The sequence below is a fragment of the Anopheles coluzzii genome, chromosome 2 (assembly GCF_943734685.1).
Source record: "Anopheles coluzzii chromosome 2, AcolN3, whole genome shotgun sequence".
Lineage (NCBI taxonomy): Eukaryota > Metazoa > Arthropoda > Insecta > Diptera > Culicidae > Anopheles > Anopheles coluzzii.
Window position 1 is genome coordinate 35,970,861 of NC_064670.1, and position 27,316 is coordinate 35,998,176.

General features: G+C 46.9%; 1 protein-coding gene across 10 annotated transcripts in view; it reads right to left on the reverse strand.

Moving 5' to 3' along the window:
• Positions 1-15,429: 15,429 nt before the first annotated feature.
• The window catches only part of LOC120948468 (uncharacterized), a 93,520-nt gene continuing 81,633 nt past the window's right edge, over positions 15,430-27,316 (reverse strand). For 9 of the 10 annotated variants that reach the window (XM_049605547.1, XM_049605543.1, XM_049605541.1 and 6 more), the window contains 3 exons: positions 23,777-25,565; positions 19,265-19,569; positions 15,430-19,194 (listed from right to left, as the gene is read on the reverse strand). In XM_049605547.1, coding sequence (XP_049461504.1) covers positions 18,109-19,194; positions 19,265-19,569; positions 23,777-25,565 — 3,180 coding nt within the window. In that variant the 3' untranslated portion in view covers positions 15,430-18,108. The remainder of the gene's footprint in view (positions 19,195-19,264; positions 19,570-23,776; positions 25,566-27,316) is intronic. The other variant, XM_049605545.1, reaches the window with a different exon arrangement.

Sequence of the window (27,316 nt, forward strand, 5' to 3'; positions counted from 1 at the left end):
CGGTTTAAGCCGTTCCACAGCCACGTTCTTGCGAACGTTCTCTTTCACCGGGGATGCAGTTTTTGTTGTTGGTTGGTTGGTTTCGGCGAATTGCATTAGCTTGCTTCTGGAGCCATGTGTGCGTGTGAATCGGGTTAGGGCTCGAGATAAATGCGGCCCTCTTTAAGAGGATTTTAGCTGCAACTGCTGATGGTGCTCTGGCTGTCTGAACCTGAACTGCATTTGGTGTGCTTTTGTGGGGTCCAGCTAGGGAGCTGCATGTTCAACACACACACACATACACACTCACACATGGCTTTGACCTTGGATCTCAGAGTCCCGAAGCACAGGAATGGTTTCCTTGAGCGCTCTCTTTGCCTGAATTTCGCCTCGAAACGGTGCAGTTTTGAGGCGCCCTGCAGCAATGGGGGATTCTCTACCAGGGGAAGAAGCTTAAACCATCCCGATCGTCCCGTGATGCAGCTGGATGGAACGGCCACGAAGGCAGCGATTGGAACGCAACGCAGCCTTCCGAGCCTTCCAAGCTTCCGCGGGCAAGTTGTTTAACCAGCAGCAATAAACATGGGCGTTTTACGAGCCGCCTCGGCGTTAGCCGTGCACAGGCGTTTAACAGCGTCTAGACGGGCGGCGTCCTACATTCGATCAGCCCCTTTCTTTGTGTGTGTGTTTTTTTTTGTTTTACTTCTCCGCTCGCAGACAGCAAGACGTTTGAGAAATTACCAAACAGGTAGTGTTTTATGTAAAATTATTCATCCTACAAATGAGATGTAAGATATGAAGATGTCGCACCGCTGGACGATGGATATTCCCCGTGCCTTTCAATAATAACGACTGGCTGCGGATGCGATTGCCGCTTGAAAGACAAACAAAAAAGAACAAAACTCCCCCAACATTCACCTCAAGAACTGGTCGACAAACTTTGCTTGGCATTGCAAGTGCCACAGGGCAGCAAGGTGATCGTACGATTGAGCCGGCCGGTTCGATCGGTTCGGTCGGCGACACACAAGCGCATTGTGGAGCGATGCGCTTGCTGTCTTGCTGTGAAGCCCTTGCAAGCGCAGCACACGTCGAATGTAAATGACACTTTGTTTGCTCACCTTATTTGTCCTTCCACTTAGCGAGCTACATAGCAGCCTACGGGAAGGGTTCGAACGCGTTTGCTCGACCGCCGTTCGATGGTCTGCGGAGGACAGTTAATGTTTCACTGCCACTTTGTGTGTTTATATCAGCTTATTTCCCTTGAAAAAAACCCCTGAATAACCCTTACATTCATGTAATCATTTTTTGAAACTTTCAATACATTAAACAGCAAAAGCAAAAATCCATCATCCAACATTGTGAGGAACAGAGGGCAAACCATAATCATTGAATTAAGCATCGCTCGTATGCATTCAATACCGGCAACGTGTTCCTCACTGTCCCTGCTTGGGCACGCTAAATTACTTTGACCATGAAAGCGTCCCTGCCCAGTCACACACAGACACACGAATTTACGTATAAAAAAGACACACACACAAACATTAAAAAAAAACCTTGCATTGAAGCCCTTTCGCTGCGAAGGGCTGCACACACTGCATTACCATTCATGCTTTCATGCTGCAGACTTTGGGCCTGCGAACAGTGGCAAAGCAATATGCAAACAAAAAAAAAAACAGACACGTTGCGAAAAGCAGTGTACAGGCAGAGATGCGGAAGATCAACGGCGATCGCTGTGTCGGACAAACACAATGGAAGCGGAGGGTGCCTGCTGGATTGACGAGAGCATAGCATAATGAACCCCCGTGCTCCAGTGCAACAACCGTACGTGTGTATGTGTGTGTTATGGAGAAGGGGGGGGGGGGTTAGAATGAAATCGGGCACCCTAAATTGAAGGCAAGAAGTGTCCAGAATGTGATTAGGCGAGGGACAAAAATGGACCTTTAAACGAACGTGGGGCGTGTCGCGGTCCGAGGACCGACAGGTAGGGCAGGTCTACATGTGTCGTACAGCGTGTGTGTGCACGCTTTTTTATGCTCAAATATGACCCTCGAAATTTCGCTTGTTCTGTGTTGGTTTTTTTTTATATTTGCATGCTTATGTTGCTTCATCAAGCTGTAGTATGAACAAAAAAAAATGTATACTCTAGAACCTAGGCAAAACAAGGTCCACATCGTTCACGATCATTAAACGACCGGATGGGGCTGACGTAGTGCAACATAAGTGCATGGCACGTATTTTTGTTTTGTTTTGGCTGATCTTGTTTCTATTTGAAAGGAAATTCTATATTTTTCAATTCAAAAAATTTAAAACAAAACATACACAAACAAGTCATACATGTAACAGCAGTCAAAATGTGTCTCATTTTTAATAGAAAAATTGAACACGTTATACCTGACAAAAAGAATTGGATAATATAAAAATTCATGGGAGTATGTATTCTTTTTACACGTTTTCATTAATTTTAATTCTTCATTTATGATGTAATTATTTTTTTAGTTATATTCGCATTTTCGATTGAAAATTTTACAAAAGATAAATAATGAATTTTGATCGTAGACCGTTGTATGATCAAGCAAGAAGATTCATACAATTGTGTAATGGGAATATAAAATAAAATGATATTACCAAACAGTTATAAACATTTTCAATCTCTAAACATGTAAAAGGGTATGCTTTGCAAACATCCAGAAAGTATCTTCTTGCTTCAATCTGGCGAAGAATATTAATAGAACATAATTTAGCACAAACGATCTGCACCAAGCAGAAGCTGTATCTAAAAAAATCCCTTTCCTTCCCGCCATCCTTTACATTCTTTATGCAGCCACTTTACTGAGAAAAAAACGTATGAGCAAAGAACCTTCAAACCCTCCTTTTACCCCGGGGTATACTGCACTTGGCGTCAAAGGGGCCACGTTTTTGGCTGTCTTGGGGTCTATTTTTTGCTTCCGCTGCACGATCGTTTCCGTCTACTTTGCGTGCTTCGTTCCCATTGGGCGAATCTCAAAAAATGCGCAACCGTTCCCGCAACCCGGCTGCATGGGGCGAAGGAAGGAAAAAAAATGGCAAATTTATGTTGCCCTATGGAAACACCGGATGCAGTGCGATGCATGCTTGCATTATGGAGGCGTATGAGGGGTACCGTGTAATAGGCGGGTCGAAGGGGATAGGCCCATGCAGGAAGGGTTTAGGCACTGTTGATCGTGGAGAACATGCTTTGGCCGAACAACCTTATTCTCTGTTGTACTGTTTTTTTTACGTTAGCGTTCCCTTTTAGGCATTGCATTGGATGACAGTTTTGCGTCCCCAAAATGCATCCCGCGTGCGGTACCGAGTTGGGAGGGTTTCCCTGAGGCCAAAAAAGTCGCTTGCATAGCCAATTTCCCCCTTGTTATTTTTATGTACTGCTGTTTGAGCTAATTTAACTTTTGGAGTATCAGAAGCGCGAAAGGTAAAGTGCTAACTCAGGCACTAGAGGTTGTTATATTTCGCAAAAATGGTTGAAGAACGCAGCGAACAGCGAACGCCATGTTGTATGCAACGGGAATTTCAAACACAGAGTTTCATTCAAACTGCTTTTAGATACATTTTTTTAAATTAAACATTCGCTACCCATAGATGGTAATGAAAGCCCAAACTTTAACAAGAGTATACACACCTGCACAAGCACGATGCCACCCCGAAACGATGCTCCGTCACCGGGATGAATGGTCCGAACCACCATACTAACCATATCCGGCGTTTCCGTTAGAACACTTCAAAACGCAAACAACTCAGAAACTCAGCAACTTCACCGCCCTACACTGTGTGCAAATGAGTCAAAATTGTACCCCAAAGACTGGGCAACACCGGGACACCACGGAAGGGACACTTGGCTGGCGCTAACTGTTCAATACCACTATCGCCATCGGCCACCACTGTTTGCTGCATCGCGTACGTGCTGCACCACGCGTATCCTTCTCACCGAGCGTGCCTTTTTCGAGCGACTGTACCTTAAGCGACGACCTCGGGCCAGTCGTGCCGGGCCTCTGCGTCTGTGGCACGGTGTTTTAGTGGCTTCTACGCGAGGAAGTCGCTGTCTTTCGCTCGACCCCGAACGGAGGCTCCGATTTTTTAAACCTCATCCTAGAAGATCCACCACGAGACTGATCGTAAAAATTGAAAAATCTCTTATGCAATGGATCGCCCAACGTTCTGCGTGCAGCGTTTTGTGCCTCCCCTCTTCTCCTTCTCCCTTAACAGACACACACACACACACACACACACACACACACACACACGCATACACATTCCGTACGGCGGCGTCCCTTGGATGGCCAGGTTTTGCCTCCGTCTCGTTGATTCCCAGTTCCAGGGGACTGTGTTCTGCTTATATGTGTGTGTATGTGTGATTTTTTATTCGTTGTGTTACCCCGTTCTGCTTCATGTTTTTTCCTCCTTTGTATTCGCAAACTGCTTATTTCTCTTTCCCTTGCCCATTTTGCAAATGTGTTTGCATCTTTGTTTCACCCCCCTTTTTTTTGTTCAGTGTTTTCTTTCTCTCCACTTCATTCCTTTACGTGTGTTCGTACATGTGTATGTGTGTACCTGTGTGTGTGTGTGTTTTATGTGCTGTTTTAAACATTTTTTTAGCATTCTTCTTTCATTCGCTTTAACCCTTTTCCCCCTTTCTAGTGTGCTCTCTCTCTCTCTCTCTCTCTCTCTCTCTTTTCTACGCTCTTTCTTTCTTTCTTTCTTTCTCTCCCTTCCTCGATTTTAATGCTTTTTCTCCGTTCCCCAGTTTCGTTGCGAATGCAATTCTGCTGCTGTTTTTTCATCACCCCTCATCCCCCCCCCCCCCTTGCACACTGCAACTCTGCTACATCCTGGCATCGTTCGCATCCGATGCTGCGCGTTTCATGCGCGAGCGTTTTTTGTTGTTGGGGCTTCTACGTGTTGGTGTGCTGGCATGTATGTATGCGACCATTATGCTACCAGCAGACTGCATTATTTCGGCCGAAAACTGGCAAATCGTTCCTCCCTCCCCCCCCTCACCTTTCCCGTTAGAACGTCGCTGAGAAGTTTGTCGCGCAAAGTTGGTGGCATCCGACCGAGCTGCCCGCACGAAGCGCTTGCTGTTCTAATGGGGGACCCTCTGCCCTTGAACGCGCTTCGCGCCCGTGTATGCAGCAAACTGTGGCGCACGAATGAATCAACTGCCTTCCCTCTTCTCGTCAAGACGATTCGTCAAACGTGGCATCGGTTTTTGGGGGTAGGAGGCAAGCAAACTGGCAAACAAACGCACGACAAGAGACCCTCTCCTTGCGTACGAACACCACCTTGCCATCCGGGCAGCCGGGCTCGTGGCGTGCCCGGGAAGCGTTCCTTTCCCCGCCAGCGTTTCCGGTGCGTGATGTAAGGGCGTCCCAACAACAATCACATACACACACGGAGTGGCAGAGACGATCCTGGACCATCCTAACCCCACAGGTTTTAAAGTAAAGTCTCTTCTTGCGGCGTGTCTAACACCTTCGCCCCGTTCGGGGGGAGCAGCTAGATCCACTGGCGAAGTTCTGCACCACCAGCCCCGCTCGAGCTCGTACGCGCGGAGGACGCGGAACCGTTGGGGAGCGGAACCGCGACAGCATCGTCGGCGTTCGCCTTTGTGTCTGCAGCATGTGTTTTCTCGTGTTTTTCTTATTGCTTTCCTTTTGTGCCCGTCCTTGTCGCGACGGTACGCGACATTTTGACCAGCGCGATACGAAAAAGACCTTTTCAGCCACTGGGCGAAGGGAGGAGGTGGGGGGGGGGGGGGTTTGAGGGACTCGTTGGAGAATGCTGATGCCGTGTGTTTGTTTGTGTGTGATTGTGTGTGTGTGTCTGTCTATGGAAGAGAGATAAACGGGGAGAACGACAGTGGAGGGGTGCTGTTTCCTCTCCCCAGCGTTCCCCAGTTGTCCCTCTATTGAGTCGGCCTGTGAAATGAAACAAGAATAAAAGTAAAGTAAACGCCTTGCTATCCACTTTTCAATCAGCGAACGGAGCGACAGCAGCAGCAGCAGCAGCAGCAGCAGCAGCAGCGCGCCGATAGAAACTTGAGATCGTACATCTCACGTTCACGAATTAAGGGAGCAACGGAGGAAGCAACAAACACACCGAGCAAAGAGAAAGCGAGAAAAGTAGAAAACATCTCGGCTGAGAAGTGAGAAATGATCGTAGATCGCTCACTACGCGCGTGGATCAGTCTAGCGTGGAAGACTGATCGGATGCACTTCTCAAAACCGCTTGGACCGCAACAACAAGCGTTGGTAACAAGCGTAAGCGTACGAGAATTTTTCGTAAAGCAAATAAATATTAAAATTGATTTCCTCGTTTCAATGACAAGCCTTCCCTCTAAAAAACAAGCAACTTTGATGCAACAAAACTTTGTGCAAAACTTTTTCCTTCCTCTCGCAAACATCACTCAACCCTTCCGTTCCCCCGACACTCCCGGTTGTCCCACCCATACGAAAACGCCTTAAATGACGAACGAATGACGAAATTGGGAGAATGAAGAAAAAAAAACCGAGGGGGGAAATATTTCTGTGCCAAGAATTGCATGTGGCATGTAGAATGAAGTGCAACATAAGTGCAGTGTGTCTATACATGTGCTCTTATGACATGCACTCACCGGCGAAACCTTCACGACAACCCACTCTTCCCCCTCCCCCCCCACTACAAACTCGGAAATGCGTACATTCCGTGCCAGTTTCGGCCAGTCTGCCGTGCCCTCCCCGAGCAAGGCGATGAATAAGGACGAGCAAATTAAGCATTAATGAAACACGACAAACATACATGGGCGGCACAAAAATGAGGGGGGAAAACAAAAAAAAAGAGAACCTAAAATTAAGCCTGATGTACAGTACAGAGAGTGAAGGTAAAGCGAATTCGTTTGAAAATGGTAACGTATGGGGACGGAAAACGAGAATATGATAAGTATCGCAAGGTAGGAAGACAAATAAAGACTAAAAAAGGATACGAGAGAGCGAGAGAGAGAGAGTGAGCGAGAGTGAGAGAGAGAGAGAAAGAGAGAGAGACAGAGAGAGAGAGAGGAGACTGGGGGCAAGGTACGTGCGTTGATTTAAAATTCTCACCCTCCCTGCCCAAAAAAAAGGCAAAAACCAAAGGAGTGTTAATCATAATCCGGTGGGTTTTTAGGGGGTTAGACGAGCAGAAGAAGTTATTTATGCGTTTGGAACAAAAACAGATAAAAAGAAAAGATAAATGAAACATAATGTAAAATGCAACCCAGGTTGCACATGCAGCTCGACAGAATGAATGGGCGAGGAAAGTTGGCTGACAATTACAAGCCGTGGAGGTAATTTAACGATTTATCTTCTTTTTTAATTACAAATATTGCACTACAGCGCGCCATGAGTAACTGTGTGAGCACAGAAAGCGTCTAACCGGGTCGGATCCCGTGTGTGTGTGTGTGTGTGTGTGTGTGTGTGTGTGTGTGTGCTTAACGCATTCACTTCAACTGACACTTCCGCCAAGGGGAGTATTTGTATTTTCTGAGGTCCCCGACAATGCTGAAGATTGGGCACGCAATCGTTACCTTCAGACACGGTAATGAGGCTCGTCAGCATCGTAACTGCTTTGTGTGGTTTAACACACACGCACACACACGCACACACGCCGGTGCACCGTAGGTACAGTTATTGACATTACCGTTGGATGTTTGGCATAGTTGCGCGGCTCGTCTAACAGCTTAGCCAGCCCCAACCCGCGCCAGTGCAAACGTTCTTGTTTTAAACGGCGCGTCAGCGACCTGCGATCAACCGGTACCGAGTGCCAGTTCCCATCGGGATAAAAATCATCAACCTGCACCGCTGGTTCCCCTGCCGTCCTGCCACACGCGGTGAAATGGTGTCGTCAAACCGGAATCCGTTAATGTCCACAGCAGCCCAACCCTTGGGATGGGTTTTGCCTCGGGATGGCAATGGTTGCGCCCGCTTAACTACAATGCAGATGGCTCGGTGCAGGCACGGTCAGTGGGTAATTGAATTTTTTCGCTAAGCACCACCACCACCATCGTGGAGCATACTTTAATTGATAATGCTAATACAATTATTAGATGGGTGAATGTTGGAGAAGAAATAGACGAAGGAGTAAAAAAGTCCCCATTACAGTTTATGATTTAATTTCATTTGAGACTGCGTCATTTGCTTGGATTTGCAGTATAGAAGTAATTTCCCGAATGTGCGACAACTCCTTCCCACACACACAGATTGGTCCTCTATCGGGTGAATGTGCGTTGGAGTTGAAGCCAACGGTTGTTTTATTATCGGCAGATGCAGAAACAGGTTTAAGACATTTTATTCTAGCGCATGCCTCGCTAGCTAGGGTAAGGTTTAAGCTCTTTATCTTGCGCTGTCTTGCAGCTGCAGCATAAAACCACAGCTCTAGGCATCAAACCCTATTATTGCTTGCCATTTATCAGTGCTTTCCTTGCTGGCAAAGCGTTGATCTCTTTCCCCGCGTTCGATCTCCTGTGGTTTGCGTTTGTGTTCCTCTCTTTGCATTTGCTGTTTGCATATTGCTGGTGCAGCCGATAAATTGTATTTGTTACATCTTAAGAAGAATAGAGTTATTGCGAATAGGCACCAAAATGCGTTTAAACCTAAGTCAAATGACATCTCTTTTGCTTTGAGACGGGCTCGAAATTCCTTCAGACTTTGCAGACATAGGAACTGGTTTGTCGCCACAAGTGTCGCACCATCGCCAAGGTTGGAGCCACCCGCCGCAAGAAAAAAAAAAAAAGAACTAGTCCTTCGCGTTCCCACCGCCATAAGAAGCTGGAGTTGGCTGGCTGCTGGTGAACCGGTGAAGGATCACATTGTGGCACGTTTGCCACACCGACCCGGGCCAGTGTTCGAGGTTTCAGAATGTTGTCCACCCGTTGATGTAGTACCCTCCAGAACGTACCGCGGCGGGGAAAGCGTACACGATCGATCCATCGATCGCGTACCCGTCGGTATGTGCGCTCGCAGCGACGGTAATGTTGGCGCAATTGCTGTCCAAAGCAAACGACATGTATTATTTATGGCTCGACCACGGTGAGGGACTGCCACAACCACGCGGCGAGTGGCTGCCGGACGCCCCGATAAGGACAGGTTTGCGGATACGAGATTTCGCGTATGGCACAGTCCACCACCTCACGCTGGATTCGGTGGGACGGGGGGAGGAGATCACGGGTATACTTCTTGGAAGCGGGGACAGCTCGGACGTTCAATGTCTCGGACCGCTGCGGGAGTGCTCCGTTCGCTATCGCGCCCGGGGGTCTAACCCGCGGGACGGATGGCAGCGCGATGCCGGGACCGGTGCCGCCTGAAATGGTGATTAATTAAAATGATTCCTTATAAATCATCGTCCCTTGTCGATCGGTTGCTGCTATCCGCTCGATCGAGACCCCGAGGAAGCGCGTCCATCAAGGATACTTTGTTTTTCACCGCGTGCCCGGCTACTGCGTTTGGTTCTTCGCATTAACATTTCCCTTGGTGGGCAGGTTCTGCGGCGCAGTTTGCTATGACTACGTCGCCACCGTACACCCCGGGATGCGTACGTGCCTGTGGGTACGTGCGGAGTGATCCCCCCCCCCCCTTGCGCTGTTGTCGATGTGTCGATTACAAGTGTCCTTCTGCAGTTCTGCATTGACGCACTCGTCCGCACAGATCAGGGCAGCTCGTCGGAGAATGTCACCATCAATGTCGCGCAAGATGTCCCTTCTCTATCGCAGCATGCCGAGTTGGCGGGTTTTCCGCGATCGGCAACCGTCCCGGAATGGGATCGATCTGCTCGGCCGATAAGCTGGTGAAGGGGGGGACATGGGGAACCATTGCCTATCCGGGACGATGGTATCAGCATGCTGGCATGCAAAAGGAGCGCTACAGCGCTTGTCACACACTTCCGATGGAATTTGCTGCTGGTTGTTGATGTTGGCTGATAAGGCAAGTCTGTACAGTAGCTGAGGTACGAAATAGGCAATGTGAGTGCGTGAGGGATGTTTGATAGGCTAGTGTTAGCCATATTTGCATTAACAGTTTCTGAAGGAAACGCTATCCAGAAGGAATCAATTTCTGGATTTTTTCTTTGTGTCTAACATAAGGAGAGTTGTAGATGTGTATGGCAAGTGTAGATGCTCCATCTTTGGACTATATAGACCAGCGGTTTTAAATGAACAGCAAAAAATATTTAGAATTTAGTTTTGTAAGTTAGACATATCGTTTCTACGTGGCACCGATTACGAATGACAGTGATCAAATAGAGCATAACCTCGTTAAGTGCAGTGAGAATTTTCAATTAGTTTCCCGACGCTCCGCACGGTCGTCTGTTGTTCTTTCTCGCTAGGTCGCGTCCTCACCAACAGTAGGATAGGTACGACTTACGTCCGGCTGTGACTATCATCCATGCCCGCGGGAAGACTAACAAATGCTTTAAAAACACTCCACGCCAACGGGGCTGCCAAGACTCGTACGGCGTAAGCCGGCTAGGTTAAGTCAATCGGCCATAAATAAGTGAGTGTAAATAATGGCCCCGGTCAAACTGAGCGATCCGTCAAGACCGTTTGCATTTACCTTTCCACGGTGCAGCGAAACATCCTGATGGTTCATCCCGTCGCAATGATGTCCATCTGTGTGCAGCACATTCCTGGCCTATACAACGGGCGAGCAAACTCGTGCTCCAGTTCCGGGGGTGGGGAGTTCCGGGCATCCCAGGTCCGGGGCAGTTCGTCACTGGACGTCGACGGCACACGGTTTCCAACTGACATGCCAATTGTGTCATGTGAACGAAGCGCTGGTTAATAGTTTTCTTTACCTCTCCTCTGTGCCAGCCTTGACGGGCCGGGACGTGCAACGGCCGTGGTCGTGAGTTCCATCGGGCGTCTTTTGCGTTCATTAAATAAGAATCATAATTCATTTCGGTCGCACATTCTGTGCGGAGAGGAAATTTCTATAATTTAATTTTAATTACACTTAACAAGTGTTTGCATTCGGCGTGCCCGCCGTCCGTCGGTGCGTTCGAGTGCAGTTCTTGCTGTTTGCAAGCTGGTTTGCGCTTTGTTTTGCAACGGAAATCGTGAGGGCTGTTAGTGTCTGCGGAGCTGGTTCAATATTTATTCTTTTACGTGTACGCGATTTGTTCGGTGGGAATAAGCCGATAAAGTTGTTGCTAGACTATATTTTAGTTTTCTTTGGCTAGTATAAGATAGTTTATTAAGCAATACGGTCTATTTAGACCGTCCCTACTGAATTAAAAAATATATACAAAAGAGTTTATACTTCCTTTTTGAATCCTCCATTGGTTGATTTTAAAGACATAAACCATACGTTGAACAATTTCTCAATATACCTGTAAATGTCTATCATTTTCAGAGTGTCAGCACTGATATATTAGGTGATTTATTGAGATTGACAATATAGGCTATTTATTTACATTGATTATAAAGAAAGACGACTTTATTGTATAGGTTTGACGATGTTTTTACAAGTTGAATGAAATGATATGATGCAAATCATATTTATCGATTATATAAATCTTACATCTGAATCTACGGCTACTATCGACTGAAATAAGGCATTGCTTATCTTTGATATGTATTACATTAGTTGCAGCCTTCTTATGTGCTTTCATAAAACTCTTGTGTAGGTATGTAGGTGACTGTTGAAGTACGCAACTGACGCGGATGATTGGGTTGAATGAGTTGAAATCCACGCGAAGAGCCAACCTGATAAACCAAAAGAGAAAATGTATGAAAGTTCTATGAAATTGTGTGAACGGTAAAGAGCCGCATGTGACTCGCAAGCCGATCGCTGTTATACATCATTAGTTACACTAAAACAACACAGCCTGTCTTTTATTTTTAAAAAAGTAGTTTTAATAATATTATGATTATTTTGCGCAACACCAGCAGTCAGTTTACGCTTGTCGTTAACACTTGTGGTTATTCTAGGTATGGGGGGAATGCTCCAGACGGGACTTGAACCTATGACATCATGTTGTTAATTCGTGCAACTTGACTAGTATTATACCAATCTATTGTTTTATTGCAGTTTTTTCCAGTTTAGAAAACAAATGTGTTTACAAGATGCTTATAAGATGAGTTTTGTTTCTGCGCTTGGCACTAAGCTATGCGTTTCGTTAGTAATACGCTCTACGGCCGTCCTTGGAGAGTAAAACAAGATAAATCAAGTTTTTTTTTATAAACAACCTAAAAATATCTAAAGCCCGAGCATGCTTCAAAATGATACGAAGTAAACTAATGAGAAACATTCCTTCAGGCCGAAAGGCGAAAGCCATAAAACAAAAGCAAAAAAAAAACAACAAAAAAGATGCTCAAAAACCCGTTCGCACATCGTCAGGGGCCCCAGAACATGTTTCGTATTCATATGGCGCGCTGTGATGAATTTAATAATGAAGTATAATGATAGTGCGCCGGTAAGCATTAAGGTGTATCGAAATCGGGATACTTTTGCAGGGCAAAAGCAGTGCGTTGTAGCTGCTAGCTGCTTCTGCACAGCGACATTGCATTGCAATCAGTGCATTTATGTTTGCTCGCACCACACCGGGTCCGGCTTGGTTCGTCTGCTGCGGCGATCGGAAACTGGTTTTTGCTGGCCGCTGGAAATTGCACCAGCCGCTGTGTGGTTGTTGTAGATCATTCGCTTACGCGCCAAGCCGGTGCTCGCCGAAGATCGGAAGGATGGACCTATAGCTCATCAACGGTTTGACGAACGTGCAACCGAATGTGTCCAATCGTTAGCCCTTGATGAAGGGAGTAGCGTTGTTTTTATTGCACCGAAGATGGGAACAGCGCAGCCAGGCATTGGTTGGACCTTAGTTAAGTGCCCTGAAACGATCGAATAAATCACTCCAGCTTCATGTGGGATGGGGCTTGGTTATTGGATTTAGTGCCGTTTTTTTTATGAAAGTGTGAGGTTAGAATTTATTTACTCTGCTCTCGTATTCACATTGATTGTGCTGGATTACGGAAGCGTAGGGTTGGAGCCATGATTTAAATGGAGCAACTGGAGTTGCCATGTGATGTGTAAGAAGTGTGACGAGCTGTATTCAATATTCCATCGCACAACATTGTACGGTGCATCCTTTAGTGGTCATATTTTGCATTAATAATGAAACTTCTGCGCCGCATGGGCTCGTTGCCACTCCAGAAACCATTCATCATCACTTCCCACCCGGAGAGAGGCCAGAACGGACCCGAAGGAGCACGGGAGAGTGTCAACAATTTAAAAGCAACTTTACATAAATGAATGTCATACAGGTGTTCATAGACTTTTGCACGATGCGTAACAGTGCACCATTACGAAGTGCAAGTGCATACGTGGTGCGTGTGTTGATAAACGGGCAATTTAATTATCGCTGCCCTGGCGATTAACAGACCCTGCCACCGGGGACAGAACCAACGGTGTCGCACGTTGGGCTCGCGATGCTTCACTGGGCTCGCAATGCTCGAGCAGCACGTCGCGCGGCTCAAGGTCCACCATCGACGCATTTAGGCGCGGTGCGCGCCCTGTCCACCGGGGCTAATAGGGCGCCGATCGGTAGAAAGCTGAACACCGGTAGCCAGCCGTCCGTCAGCGTCAATGCTGTCCCAGGCGCTGGATGAAAAACTGGTCCGCACTGGGGCTTAGTTTCCCTTGTCCCGTGCTGCGTTTTCAGGGTCGAAACGCGCAACCGGGCAGCCCTGGAGAGTGGTGTCATTTGGTGACAATTTTTTTTCTTCTCTCTCCCCCCCCCCCCCCACCCTTCATGGCAACATCTTTGGCCTGCCCCGTGGGACGGGAAAATCCTTCATCAGCCATCGGTCGTCTCACCAACCATCCAATCATCGCCGGCATGTATTATTAATCAAATCAGTGATGAACGGGGCGGTACACCAGTAGCTGGATGGGGCTGGGCCTCGCGCTTGTGGTGGAAAGCCGGGACTAGATCGAGCAACATGTTCGATTAATTAAAAGTTCAGTGAATTTATTACCTTTCCCGGTTGAATTGTAGTGGTCGCTCTCTATCTCTCGCTATCCTTCCAGTTTTTATCTGTCCTTTTCTCTCCGACTCTGTCAGTCTGCGGCAGAGAGCAGCAAGGAGCTGTAAAAGGATTTACCATTCCTTCCATCTTCCATTGGCCCTTTTTCCTAGACAGTTTATAGACAAAAAAAGTCCCCATTCCTACCGCTCGGAGGTCAGCCCTCTGGAGGGCAGCAGCAGCAGCAGCAGTACCACCATCAGCTCATAATTAAAGTGTATGTACGCACAGTGCGTTGAATAATTCATAACCGTTCTGAGCTGGGCGAACGCAATCGAACGTTCTTGTAAAAAATGGCCCTGGAGAAGAGGAAACTTGCTTGCTGTCCATGCAGCGGCAGGTAGGCAGACTTGCCTCCGCCAACCTTGCCAAGGACGCAGTGCCTGTTCGGGTGGCCGCGCCTGGAGTTTGCTTGCACTACGGCCCACCTTTCGCCCGTCGATGTGGCCGTAAACGATCATTGGTGGTGGGGGGGGGAAATGCAGAGAGCCTCTATTTATGGTGATGATAATGTTTATGCTGATTACGATCAGTACTCTGTCTTGTGTGTGTGTGTGGATCCAGGAGGTACCAGGCTACCTACCGGAGAGCTGGGCTGGTTCTATCACCAACGATTGAAAATAGCGTCGTTGTCTCCTAGGTTAGCCGGAAGTCATCGACTGCAATAATGTAACACGAACGCAAAGATTCACAGCTTTCGAGCTCGAATAATTGGTTTGATTTGGGCTGGTGGCAATCGGTTACCCGCGGCTTATGAGTTTGGTTGATGATGCATATCGGTTGACCGAATCGGCCCTTTAAACCCGCACCGAGAAAGGTCATGTTAGGGCGGTAGGACCAAACACCATCGTTATAAATGAAAAACGTGCAAAGGGCACGCTAAATGCACATGCAGCCAATCGATTGGGTAATAGAGTTGGGTGGTTTTGTAATTAAAACAGCAAAAACGGATTGCAATTACCATTTGTCATACGAAAGCGAAAAAGGATTAATTTGTGTGCGCTTTGTGTGTGTGTGTGTGTGTCCCACAGCGGGAGCATTGATTATTTCCTCGCGGTCGATACAAAAGGGCTTAATTTTCGGAGCTTAGAATGTATCGATCAATAACTAATGGGATTTATCTGGCTTACCCTCCAACATGATGAGCTAAACGGCGAGGCATATTTTACATATTGAAAGCGTGTGGTATGAGACTATCAATTGTTTGCTGATGCGAAGCGTTTGTAACTATATAAAATAATTAAAAAAAACAGTGTCTATCGCGTGTCATATTCCACCTGATGTAATGCATACTCGTTAAATGGAATTTATTATGGAATGATTGCAGGAATCGCGCACAATACATTTCTTTCTGTTTTAAGCCAGAACCACAAAAAAAATCACTATACAAATGCTTTCAACAATTTCAACATGTTTGACTTTTGTTTTAGGAAATTTATTTGTGGTTTGTCGGTTGGTTGGTGTGTTGGTTTGTTTGTCTGTTTTGTTTTGGGATGGGATCTTCTTTTTTTACATTGTTTTGTTATCTCTAAATCACTTTGATTTATAAACAGTATTATTATTTTCATTTGTCACGTTCTATGTGCCAAGCTAGGGTAAAAGAGTGGTCTCTTTATCAGTTTTCATCCATTTTGCTTTTCTCGCTATTCTGTATCCCTTTCGTTTTGTTTCTGTTCGCCTTGTAGTACCTCGAGCTAGTAAAAGAAGACTGCCTTTTACATGCATTCACTCACACACGCTCACGCACATGCTTTCGGCCCTTATTCCTGCTTTTACTTTAGCCAACTGATCGGCCAGAGGAAGTGATTTAATTTTATTTAAAAGTACTACGTAATACAAATCCGTTATCTTACTTCTTAAGAGGAATAACATATTTAGCAAAAGATGGCAACTGGTGTTTGCATAACTTATTAAAAAATGATTTGGTTTAATGACAAAACAAAATAATAACAAATTAAATACTTTAGAAAGACTAAATAACTATTTGAATAAACATTTCAATACAAACGTTAAATTTACTTTGTAAAATAAACAAAACAAAGAACGTGAAAACAATCTCAACACAATGCAGATTCGTGGAAAGTAAATCTAAACCCCTTGGTAACTAACCATTGACCAATGTTTCCATCTATTGCTAAACTAGTTAAACTAAAGCTATTGATGTTTTGGTTGTTTCTATATCTATTTAACACGATCCATTACTGTATCTTTCTTCGGTTTACATATATCTAACCCTCTTTCGTTCGCTTGTTCGCATCCTTACTAAATATGTTTACATTTGTTTGGTTTTGGGCTGGGCCACCGTGCCACCCAATCCATTCGGGTTTTGGTCTTGATGCGATCAGGATCAACTGCTGCTTTGCCTGCTATTTGCCGTTTGGTAGTATGCGATTATATCCCTTTCTAGCATCCCATGTGTTTACCCCTGCCCATGCTACTCGTGTGGTTTACTATAATTGGCAAAGTTAAAGTGCTATCATTCATTTGTTTTTGTTCAACATTATAATCCTCTGCTACACTACTGTTTCTAACCTGGTTCTCCTCATCATGTTCACCTTCATTCTTTCGCTCGATCTAGTTAGTGGTACTTTGCGGTGGAATAAAATCGTGTAGTTATTTCGTGTTCGCGTGAACGTGTGGGAAGGAAATGTAATGCATTAAACTTATTATTAGAAAACGGTTACGTTCACAGCATAATTACAAAACAGCGTTATCGAATATTTTCACCTAATAACAGAATATACAACAAAAAAACTCTTTAGCTGTAACGATTTTATAGTTACTTTGTTCTGTTCTTATAAATTAGCGACGGTTTGGCGCTCTAGGTTAAGGTGTACAAAAATCGAAATGGAACGATCAGGAACTCGTACGGCAAAATTCGAATTCAGCTTGAACCCTTTCCTTTGTTTACATTCCTAGACTAATGCGAACGGGTGCTGTTGGTCGATTTGTTTTGGTTTTCGTATAAGTAAAGCATTTGCTACTACCCTTCTATGCTTGATTATTACGTTAACTTCCTACGGTTTAGGTCCATCGGGTCCATCGGTGTGCACCGTACCGCACACAGGCCTACGTTTATTATCGTACAAACTAGATTTGTTGTCCTTTGCTTTTCAACGAAGCCCTCGCCATGTTGCAATTCTCCTTTCAGAGGAGATTAGCAGCAGTTGTAAGTATTGTATCTGCTGGTTGCCGGGATTGGAGAAAGTTAAGCTTTTTTAAGCCACCATGGATCTGTTTAGAGACACATTCCACTCACTCATTCTGCTTGATGTTTCCCTGCCCATAGATCATAGCTCATAGATTAGATTATATTAGTTTGTCGCTAGTTACACTATCGATGAAGAGTAATCCCTAACGCTACAGCAAACACTTGAACAGTGAACAAACAAGGCATACCGAAATTTGGAACGTATGATCGATCACGATTACAAAACAAAGGGAGGAGCAGCTTTGAATCGTCTACTGTACTTCGTTGGCGAATCGGTTTGTTTGCTTTGTGCTAGACATATTTCGGTTCCTCGCATCGAGATCAGGGAGACTAGGATGCCTGAACGTCTAAGAACGATTGCAGGGTAGCAAGCGTGTCTACTTCCTTGAAGCCTGTATGACTTCTGCCGCTTATTTGATGCCGATTTGTTCGATGTGCAGGAAGAAAGTGGTGCAGTAAACCTAACAACACAAACACAGGAAACAACAATTGCTAAGCATTGCGGTTTTTTTTTGCTTGGACGGGAATGGGTACGAGAGACTGCTAGCAGCTCAACGATTGCTAAACGAATTGCCAATTGAGTTACACGCCTAATCTCACTACTGGGTCGTAACGGAACTGCACTGCGCTGGATTGTTTCGGGCGAAAAGGGCACAGGGCGTTGGATTGGTTGGTTGGGGTGTTGCGAGTGTGCAGCGCATCACGCCTCACAGCTGCTAGAGACGGAGCGGCTTGTTCGGGCCGCTCCGGCGATCGGTGCTGGACGAACCGTCGATCCCCGGTCGGCACGATTCCACTCGATCACGACGACCTTGGTGATGCTGGTAAACATGCACACCTCACAGTGAAGCGTTAATTCTCAGAGACGATCTTTGTCCCGGTCGAAGCTCAAGGCCTTAAAGATACCGCCCCGCGACCGGGGCGCACTGGGGCCGGCCGACGGTGGGCCCGCTATGGTCGGGGCTCGGCCCGCCCGCCCAAAGGCGGCCCGCCGCTGCAGATTGTGCTGATCGAGGCTGGAGGCTCGCGGCCGCCCGAACGCGTCCCGCTCCGTTCCCTCGCTACCGTCCGTGTCCGTGTCGCTGCGCTTGCGGTGGCTGCGACGGCGCACCAACCCGTCGCCACCCTCCAGATCGGCCGGGAAGTCGGTGCTGATGCTTTCGCGCTTCTTCAGCTCCGCCGCCAGCATTCGCACCTCCCAGTCGTTGTGATTGAGCTCTTCCTCCTCCTCCTCCTCCTCCTCTTCCTCCTCTGCCTGTTCTTCCTCTTCTTGGTCTTCCTCCTCATTGCCTGCCTCTTCCTCCTCTTCCTCCTCTTCCTGCTCAAGCTCTCCCTCGAGCTCTTCGCCAAATACTGCCTCATCGTCGCACTCCTCATCCGCACCATCGTTGTCGTCATCGTCGGTTTCGCGGCTCCGGGAGCGCCGATGCCGCATTAGCTGCCTCGCCTCGCCCTGCTCGTCCTCTTCCTCTTCTTCCTCCCCGTAAGGCTGATCGTTTTCGGACTGCGATTCCGACTGCGAGCTGGACGTGGCCTCAATGTTTACAATCACGCTGTCGGAAACGATGTTCCCGGTGAGCTCCGAAATGACCAGATCGCGGTACGGGCTGCGGATACGGTCCGTCGTAGCGGACATGGTAACGGCGGTGGTGGTGGAGGTAGCCGTTGCCGACATTCGTCTCGGCGGTACGGGGGGTGGAGGTCCAGTGGAAGATCCGCCGGCCGGTGCACCGTTGCCACCGGGCGGCGGGCGTGGACCGATCGGTGGTGAGTCTTTCCGATCGAAGCTCTCCTGATCGGTTGACTCGTCCCAGTTGGGACGGTTGCGTAGCTGGCGGTGGCGGGGCGATGTGCGCGGCTTTCTGCTGCGTGTTTTTGGTTGCCGCGGGGCGTCCGAGTCGGAGTGCGGGGAGGAAGCGAAGATGGTATCCAGTGAGTCACCGCGCTGTGGATAGAGAGTGATAGAGTAAGGTCGGTTGATCTGATACGGAATGAAGCAAGCTACTAGCACCTACCATAAACGGTAGCTCGTTGGACGATCCCGTGCTGCCCGATCCGGACGAACCGGACTTGCGGTAAGACATGTCGCCCTGCTCCGGGGGCAACTGTACCTGCAGTCCCACCAGACCGTGGTGCTCCGCCTCCAGCTCCAGGATGCGATTCTGCAGCTTTGATATGATGTCGTCCCGCTTCTTCACCTCCTGCTCCAGATTGAAGAACTCGTCCTGAAACTTCACCTGTATGTCCTTCATGTGCGACTGGATGACCTGCTTGATGCCCAGCAGCACTTCGCCGAAAAACTCCTGCTCCTCCAGCGAACCTGTGCGACCCGCGGACCGGGAAACAGCCAGGTTGGAATCGTTCGGTGCGTTCCAGGTCGGGGACGATTCATTCGGACGTGGTCACCGTGTAACCCCGGAAATGGATCCAGCAAATAACGGGTGCAATGAGTAAAACACAGTGCACAAGCGACCGAATGGGAATGGGAGAGGATGGGGGAGGAGAAAGTAGCGACCGGGATCACCGGTTACAGCGGCCGCACGTAATTGCGTTAGAAGAAATGGACCGTCGGTCGGGTTCCGCGAAACACGTCGTAGTGATAAACGTAGTTAGTATGCGTTAGCCAAAATGGCATGTCGTTAGAAAACGGAAAACAAAAACCAGAGATAGGAGGGGAGGCAAAAGAATAGAAACACTTAATTAGAGTTGGCTCTTGCGATCGACTACATCAGCGCATCACGTCCGCCAGTAGCTTGGGTTAAGTGGTTTGCCACGCCAACACAGTAACCGTGCGGTGCGATGTTTCTAGTAGTAGCAGCGCAGGAGGAAATACACTACGGAGGGAAGAAGGGTGCGTTGGTGTAGAAGAGAGCGTGTGTGTATGCGTGTGCGTGTGTATGTGTAGTATTGCGTTCTTTATCAAGTTTTAGGCGATGAAGTGATCCCAAGCGAGCCTGTTGTCGATTGTCTCCTTGTCGTTGTCTTCGGGCAGGGCGGACCGGAAATCGGAATAATCGAAAGCGCATCGCCGGGGCCGGACATCCCCGTTCACTCCGGTGCTAACGAAGTTAGCCAGTTGGTACAGCTGTACGGCACCGCATCTGGTGGCACTTGCGCCGTTTCTGGTTCACTTACTTACAGAAGTGCCCCGACAGCCCGTGGAGGTGGAGGCCACTTCAGTATGCGTGCCTTGATGCTACGTGGTGTGCATGCGTTTCGTTCGATTCCCTCCCTCGCCAGACAAAGAGTTCAGCCAATCAACAACGAATCTAGCAAGGAGCTGTAGGACAGGGTAAGACAGGGAGCCTACTAATGCTAAGGGTCGATAGAAGGATAGTTTTATGTGGGAAGGAAATTTGTGTTTGATAGAATTTTGTGTGCGAGAGCGTGAGGGAGGGACTAGGTGGCACAAGAATGAAGTAATTTCCTGCGAAAAAGGACATCGATACTAGAAGCGTACTGCCAAGCCCTGTGCATGCTGCCAAAGCAAAGGAAGCAGGACGATTTATCCATGCAAGCAAAGATGTAGGTTGATAAGTAGTTCTGCCGCTTGAGTGAAGAGTTCTTCAGATGAGCAAAAAGCCAGCAGCCTCATGCGAATGGTGAAATGGTTGCATTCATTTAGCCTTAGAGCATGTAGAAAGAGCATCGGCAAACATTGTGAGCAGTATGCATCGTCCATTCAGACGGTACTTCATCCGGCATCTAATTTGCCTACGAAGCTTCAATCACAAATCATCGGTATTGTGTGAACGAATCGGAAATTTCAATCACAAGAACCAGCTACCCTGAGGGGAACAAGCGATTGGCCCACTTTGCAAGTGTTGATGATGATGAAAGGAAAAGTTTAGTTAAGGAAAGTGTATTACACGCACTTCCATTGTTCATATAGATAGTCGGAATACGTGAAAATAGAAGTCAACAGATTTTCCCATAGCAGTGAATTGATGATGCACCAAGCACATACGGTTCAGCGTGAGATGGCATGAGATGAATATCAAGCAGTGCCGTTGATTGAAAGCAATTTTGCTGATTGGCAATGGTGCGAAGATACTGTTAACATTTTGTTGGGAATGGATTTTAACTTTATCGTAAAATAAGGGGGAGAATTTTCAATAACAGAAAATTTTTAGATAGTGCCAAAAACCGAAGATAGAATGTGTATTCCTTTTAATAAAAATAATGAGAGGTTTAGGAAAGTCACAAACGAATGAAATGTATGCATGATACAAATGATACAGAGGCAACATATTGTCTATATTTAGGCGCACTACGCAAATGAATGAAGTAACGTTATGAAGCGTTACATACGTTACATTCCCAAAAAAGGTAGCTACTAGTGATGGGCAAAATGAATCTGCAGCCGGATTTGGATTGATCGGAATCCGAATACTTTCGAATTCGAATCCAGATCAAATCCGGAGCTAGTGGGGGGGGGGGGGGGGAAGGGCTGTTTAGGATGGAAAAATGTTCAGCCTTGTTTTAAGTTGTTGAGTAAATTTCACCATTCTTACCCAATTATTAAAAACAATGAACTCCAAACTTAATTTCCTAATTTACATTCCTTTATCTGCACTATACAGTGACACTATACTCTATATATCCACGTAGCTACATGCTATATGTTTCATGTGAACTTTCCAATTTGCCTATCAGACACTCACGATTTGTTGTTAGCTTCCAGAAATAATTTGGATGCAATTAATTTATTTGAACTATTAAACGAGATATTGAACGTTGTTCCAAATTTATTGAAGTATTAATTTGAAGAAAAAAAAAACACAGATAATGCCAAATAATTGTGGATACGGGTAAAACATATGCGGGAAACTGTTAGTAAATCGTTGATAGAATCCAAACGTATTAGGGAAGCAAACAAAAAATCACGAGATTTATCAAGACAAAACTCTGAAAGCAACCACAAAACCATGGAAAACCCAGTATACGGTTTATTGGCGGTACACACATAGACGATCGAATGTTTGTTTATATGTGTGTCTATGAATACAGCAATGTTAGATAGGAGCTAGGGTTGTTTGCAAGTTTAATTTTGTAGTGTAGTATTTAATTTTGTAGTATTTTGCTCTATAAATAAAGCACGGTAGTGAAACGGATTCAATAGGAGCCAATTGGATTCGATCAAAGTAATCGGGATCGCACGTTCATATTTATTTCGAAGTCGGATCCGGATTAAGAATGTCGGAGTCGGAGTGGACTCACGAATTTAATCCGGAGCCTCCATCACTAGTAGCTACCTATGCGATGTATATTCTAGCATATGCAGCTTTCGTGTGATTTGTTATTATTTTTTAAATGAATTAATAAAAAATCTCTCAAAAATATTCTTTTATTTCGTTACATTTACTTTATGGTTTATGTAGACTGGTAAAAATAAAATATTATTTTAGTGTTGATCTAAACCAGGAGTCTCCAATCTACGGCCCGCGGGCAGCATGTGACCCTCGATAGACAACAATGCGGTCCGGCAAGGCTTTGCAAAGTTTAAAATAAACCGTTATTTTGAGCTTTTAAATCAATATTTTATTTTATTATTTTAATTTTTTTTTGTTATCAAGTTTGGAGACCCCCGATCTAAACATTGAAGCGGCGTTGTTTCTGTTCTTGGAATCAAGACTCTGCGTATAGCATCAAGCGGAGTCGATCTTACCTCACAAGGTTATTTTCCTCAATTTAAAGTCCTGAACTAATTCATGCCTTGTATCAAATTCTTACATGAAACACTTGTTCGTTGTACAAGGTGCCACAGATATTTGGTGATTCTAGTGGTCAAATTAGAGAGTCCCGTTCAATACAGCAAGTCACGTATCCTTAGCATCATTAGATTGCAATGAGCGATGAGAACTTAAGAGTGTTTAATACAAGGCTAGACCAACAATACAATCTGTTCTAATAATAAATCTAATAATGAATCGAAAACTGCGTTGAATATCTTTAATACTTCAGTTAAAACATATGGCCACAATAATTAAAAAGTTTTATTTACTTAAAATAAGTGTGATAAATGTAGGAAACATGTGTGAAATGTAGAAAAAAATTAAAACATGCAAATATTTATTGAAATTTTTCTTTTGTAAAGTACACAATTATGCATGTACTGTATCTGATCTCAGCTGTTAGCTATCCTATTCGGAGCAGTAATGTTCAATTAAATAAAAAAATAAGGAAGAATTTTGCCCGAAATACCATTAAATTTAAATTTTAAATTATCAAACAAGAAATTGGAAACAAAAATTGTATTTCAACTATGGCTTAGACTTGCTCAGTGCTTATTACAAAGAGTACGAAGCTTTAGATGGACAAAACAAGGTAAGCACATCTAAAAGTGAACAGCACTAGAATTGAAACATCCATGGAAACAATAGCCGAATACAGGGGGAGAGAAAGCGGTTGGCAGTTTGAGAAGGTGTGCCGAAAACTCCCTTCTTCGGTTACATTCTGCGAACGACGCTGCGAAAGTGTTGTAGTTGGCAGGTGTGTGTAGCTGGCGCCACGATACAACCACTTACCTTTGATCAACTTGCGCTGGCTGGCTAGGGCGGAGAGGGACGATCTGGTCACCGGATCCGCACCGTCCCCCGGCACTAGATCCATCTCCTGTTCGGCGTGCGGATCGTAGGGGAAGCCCCGGTGTGCGTCACCATTGCTGATGACCGCCAGGGCGTTGCGCGTATCGTCGTCACCGATCGTCGGGCCTGGGAGCCCCGTCGGTGACACCCCGCGGTGAAACTGACGGTGCTCCGCGCGGTGATGGTGCTCCTCGTGGTGGTGGTGCTCCTCGTGCAGCACCTGGTAGTAGCGTTCGTGCTCCTGTTCGATGGACGCGGTGGCCACCGCCGACAGACGCTCGTCGACGTGCGACGTGGCCAACGGGGCCGCCGCTACGGAATGTGGCACGCCCGGCACGATGCCGGTGGCCGTTTGTGCGCTAAGAAGGGGAAAAAGACTACGTTCTTCAATAGGGTCACACTGGGCAGCACTGCTGGGAGGGCTAGAGAGTGTGTTCCTATGGAAGGTGACGCTTTTGGTGAATTTGCTGTGTCTGGCAACGTACCCTTCGACCGTTTGCGCTCGCATCAGCTTCTTGAGGTTCTCGCGGTTCGGGCGCTGTTCTAGCGCGGCCTTATCCTCGGACAGCTTCTTCAGTATGCTCTTCAGCTGGCGCCGCTCGAGCGTTTCGTTCGACTCGGGGCTGAGCGGTAACAGCCCGTTCGAGTCGGAGCGCTTCGGCGACTCGCTCTTGGAGCGGACCGTGTGCGCCATGCCGGAGCCCTCGCTCTGGCTGCGCGTCAGCTGGTCGAGCAGGTCATGCGTGCTGGCGGTGCTGGTGTTCGAATCGGTACAGTCCAGGCTGAGGCTGCGCGTCTTGATTGCCGACTCCAGTTCGGCCAGCTTCTGGCGCTCGTTCAGGATCTTCAGCTTCTTGACGAAGGGCAGGCCGCAATATTCGGGCGACAGGTCGTCGATCGACAGGTAGCTCTTGGGTTCGGTGGACTCCAGCTTGATGGGTTTCGGTTTCATGCGCACGCGCGCCGGTACGGCACGGGCGCCCCCTTGGTCGCCAGTGGTCCGTTGCGTCCGGCTACCACTGGCTACCTCGCTGTCGCTGACCGAGGCTGCTTCGCCCGCCGCACAGGATAGGATCTTATTCGGCAGAAAGGACGACGGTGGAGCACACGTGGTCGGTGGGGCAGAAGAAATGGGCGGTGGCGTCATCGAGACCAGCGAGTTCAGATTGAGATCGGCAGGGATGGAAGTTTTGAGCCGGCTGCGCTTGGATTGCTTCAGAATGGGTGACTCCTCGGACGCGGCATTGTTGAGACTGGTGTAGCTTCCGCCGAGACTGACCACCGTTGCCAGCTTCAGCTTGGACCACGGTTTCAGCTGATCGTCCGCCTTCAGGTGGCCCAGCGAGCGTATCTTATCCTTCAGGGACTGCGCGGTGGACGGCTTGCTGGGATGGTGCGATTGTTGTTGATGATGCTGCTGCTGTATCGGCTGCGCTTTACTGCCGGGCGATGGTACAATCGGCAGCAGGTGCTGTTTCATGTCGGTGGTCTCGTGTATCGTGACCGGTACGGAGGAGGGCTTCGATTCGCCGTGATGCTTGGAGTCTTGATGGTGCAGTTGGCGAAGGCGCTCCTTAAACGACACGCGCATCGTCGGTTTGGCGTGATGTCCTGCCACACCCGTCGTGTTTAAGATCGGACTCGGCGGTGCCTTCACCGTCGGGGACGTCGGACTCATGCTTTGTACGATCGATGGTGAGCTTGATGTTTGGTTCGATGTCACTTGCAGCTGCAGATTGGTGCAGGTCGGTCGATGGTCGGAAGCAGAAAAAACGCACGCAACAACAACAAAAAAAGGAAGAGAAAACACAATGGCGAACATTACATTACTCGTGGGTGGCCACAGGACAACAGGGGCCGGACTGTGAGACGGGTAAGGCGAGCGACGCGCTCTGGGTTCTCAATGACATGACCGCAAGTCCGCGTGTCATATTGGGGGGTGGTGGGCGCACGGTGGAGCTTCGCTAGGCGGGTGGGTGGTTAGTATCCGGGATACAAGAGCATGGTGTTTTGCTAGTTTTGCTGCACTAATTTGCATTCTCGCATTCGCCTGGCTATGCATTCGGGGTTTAGGTACGGCTTGTGCCTAGTGCCTTTTCATTGAAGGTCCGTGCCGGGTGTTTGGGTTGTAGTTGCGGCAAGGTGCGGGAAGTCTAAAGATTATCTATGCGATTCGAGCCAAACTCGACGGGGGAATAAGATTTACATTCGACAACAACACAGATTTACACTGAGAGCCCGCCCCACGCCTGTAGTCACCAGCGTAGGCAAACAGACGCAAAGTCCATTCTGGCTCCGGTGAAAGTATCTAGTGGACCGTAAGGACTGTGCAGTCAGTGATAGATTGGAAGGAAAAAGGCTAGAAAATCCATACTAGTGCAAGGTATTTTGAAATAGAAGTGAGAAAAGGAAAGATTCATGTTCATGAGGTGACTGGTGTTTAACAGCTGCTGCTGAACTTGTTATTCACATTGTCCCTCTGTCGTGCTCCAAGCAGATGCATTGCGTACAACGAGTTTATTAAGATAAGCCGTTTATTATCTGCTGGTAAAACGCATTCGTAGAAACAAGAAACAAGTCGTAGCAGAGGCATGTTGTTTGCGTTGCATCTTCTACACGCTAGTAATCCTATTAAATCCAAAGTATCTACCATGTGGTAGCGGATTGCATGGGGTTAAGGTTTAGCCAACCGAGCGTTGATCCGGCACAATGTTTGAACTGAATAACTAATTTGTCTGACGCGACATCGCAGGAATACCATCATCAATCCATACACAGCTTCTAGGAAAGCTTGCGTGCGATTGCGTTAGATTGTAAAGCGAACCTCTCGTTACTGCCTTGGGGTGTTCTGGGAACTGTACCAAGCGAAGCATGCTACAACATTCGCTTCCAAGGAAAGGGATCTTTGGAACAATTGAAACATTATAAAATTTAAAATACTTTGAACATTGTTATGCATTTGTGTTCTTATTGATAAAGCAAAGCGGTAGCTGTTGTTCGTGGACAATGTTAATTCCACGTTCAAAGTTAAAATTCGTTCTAGGAACTGCTGTGGATCGTTTTGTGCACCGATGTTTTGGGGAATTTCTTGTTCTCGATATTCACGTACCTCTATGGAAATGTACCAAAACCCTTGAATATTTCACGAAGAGTTCAAAGTTATCAAAAGTTATTTGCTTACATATTAAAAAGCTATTTCTTGATTGGTCAATACTGTTAGACAGGAAAACAGATTCCACATCCTCTTTTCACAAATAAGATCACATTTTGTCGTCTTACTTCAAAATGAAAAATCAATGTTGGAGGCAAATAAAAACCTAATTTTGAGATAGTTGGCACAATACTGTGACTATAAAATAATCACAAATAGACGAAACCCATTGGAAAGTGTTTGACAGAGAGATGTTGTTGTTCTTGCCTTCAACTACAAATTTCGGGCTAAAGTAGAACGTGTACGTAGAAGATCTTTCATAGCAATGT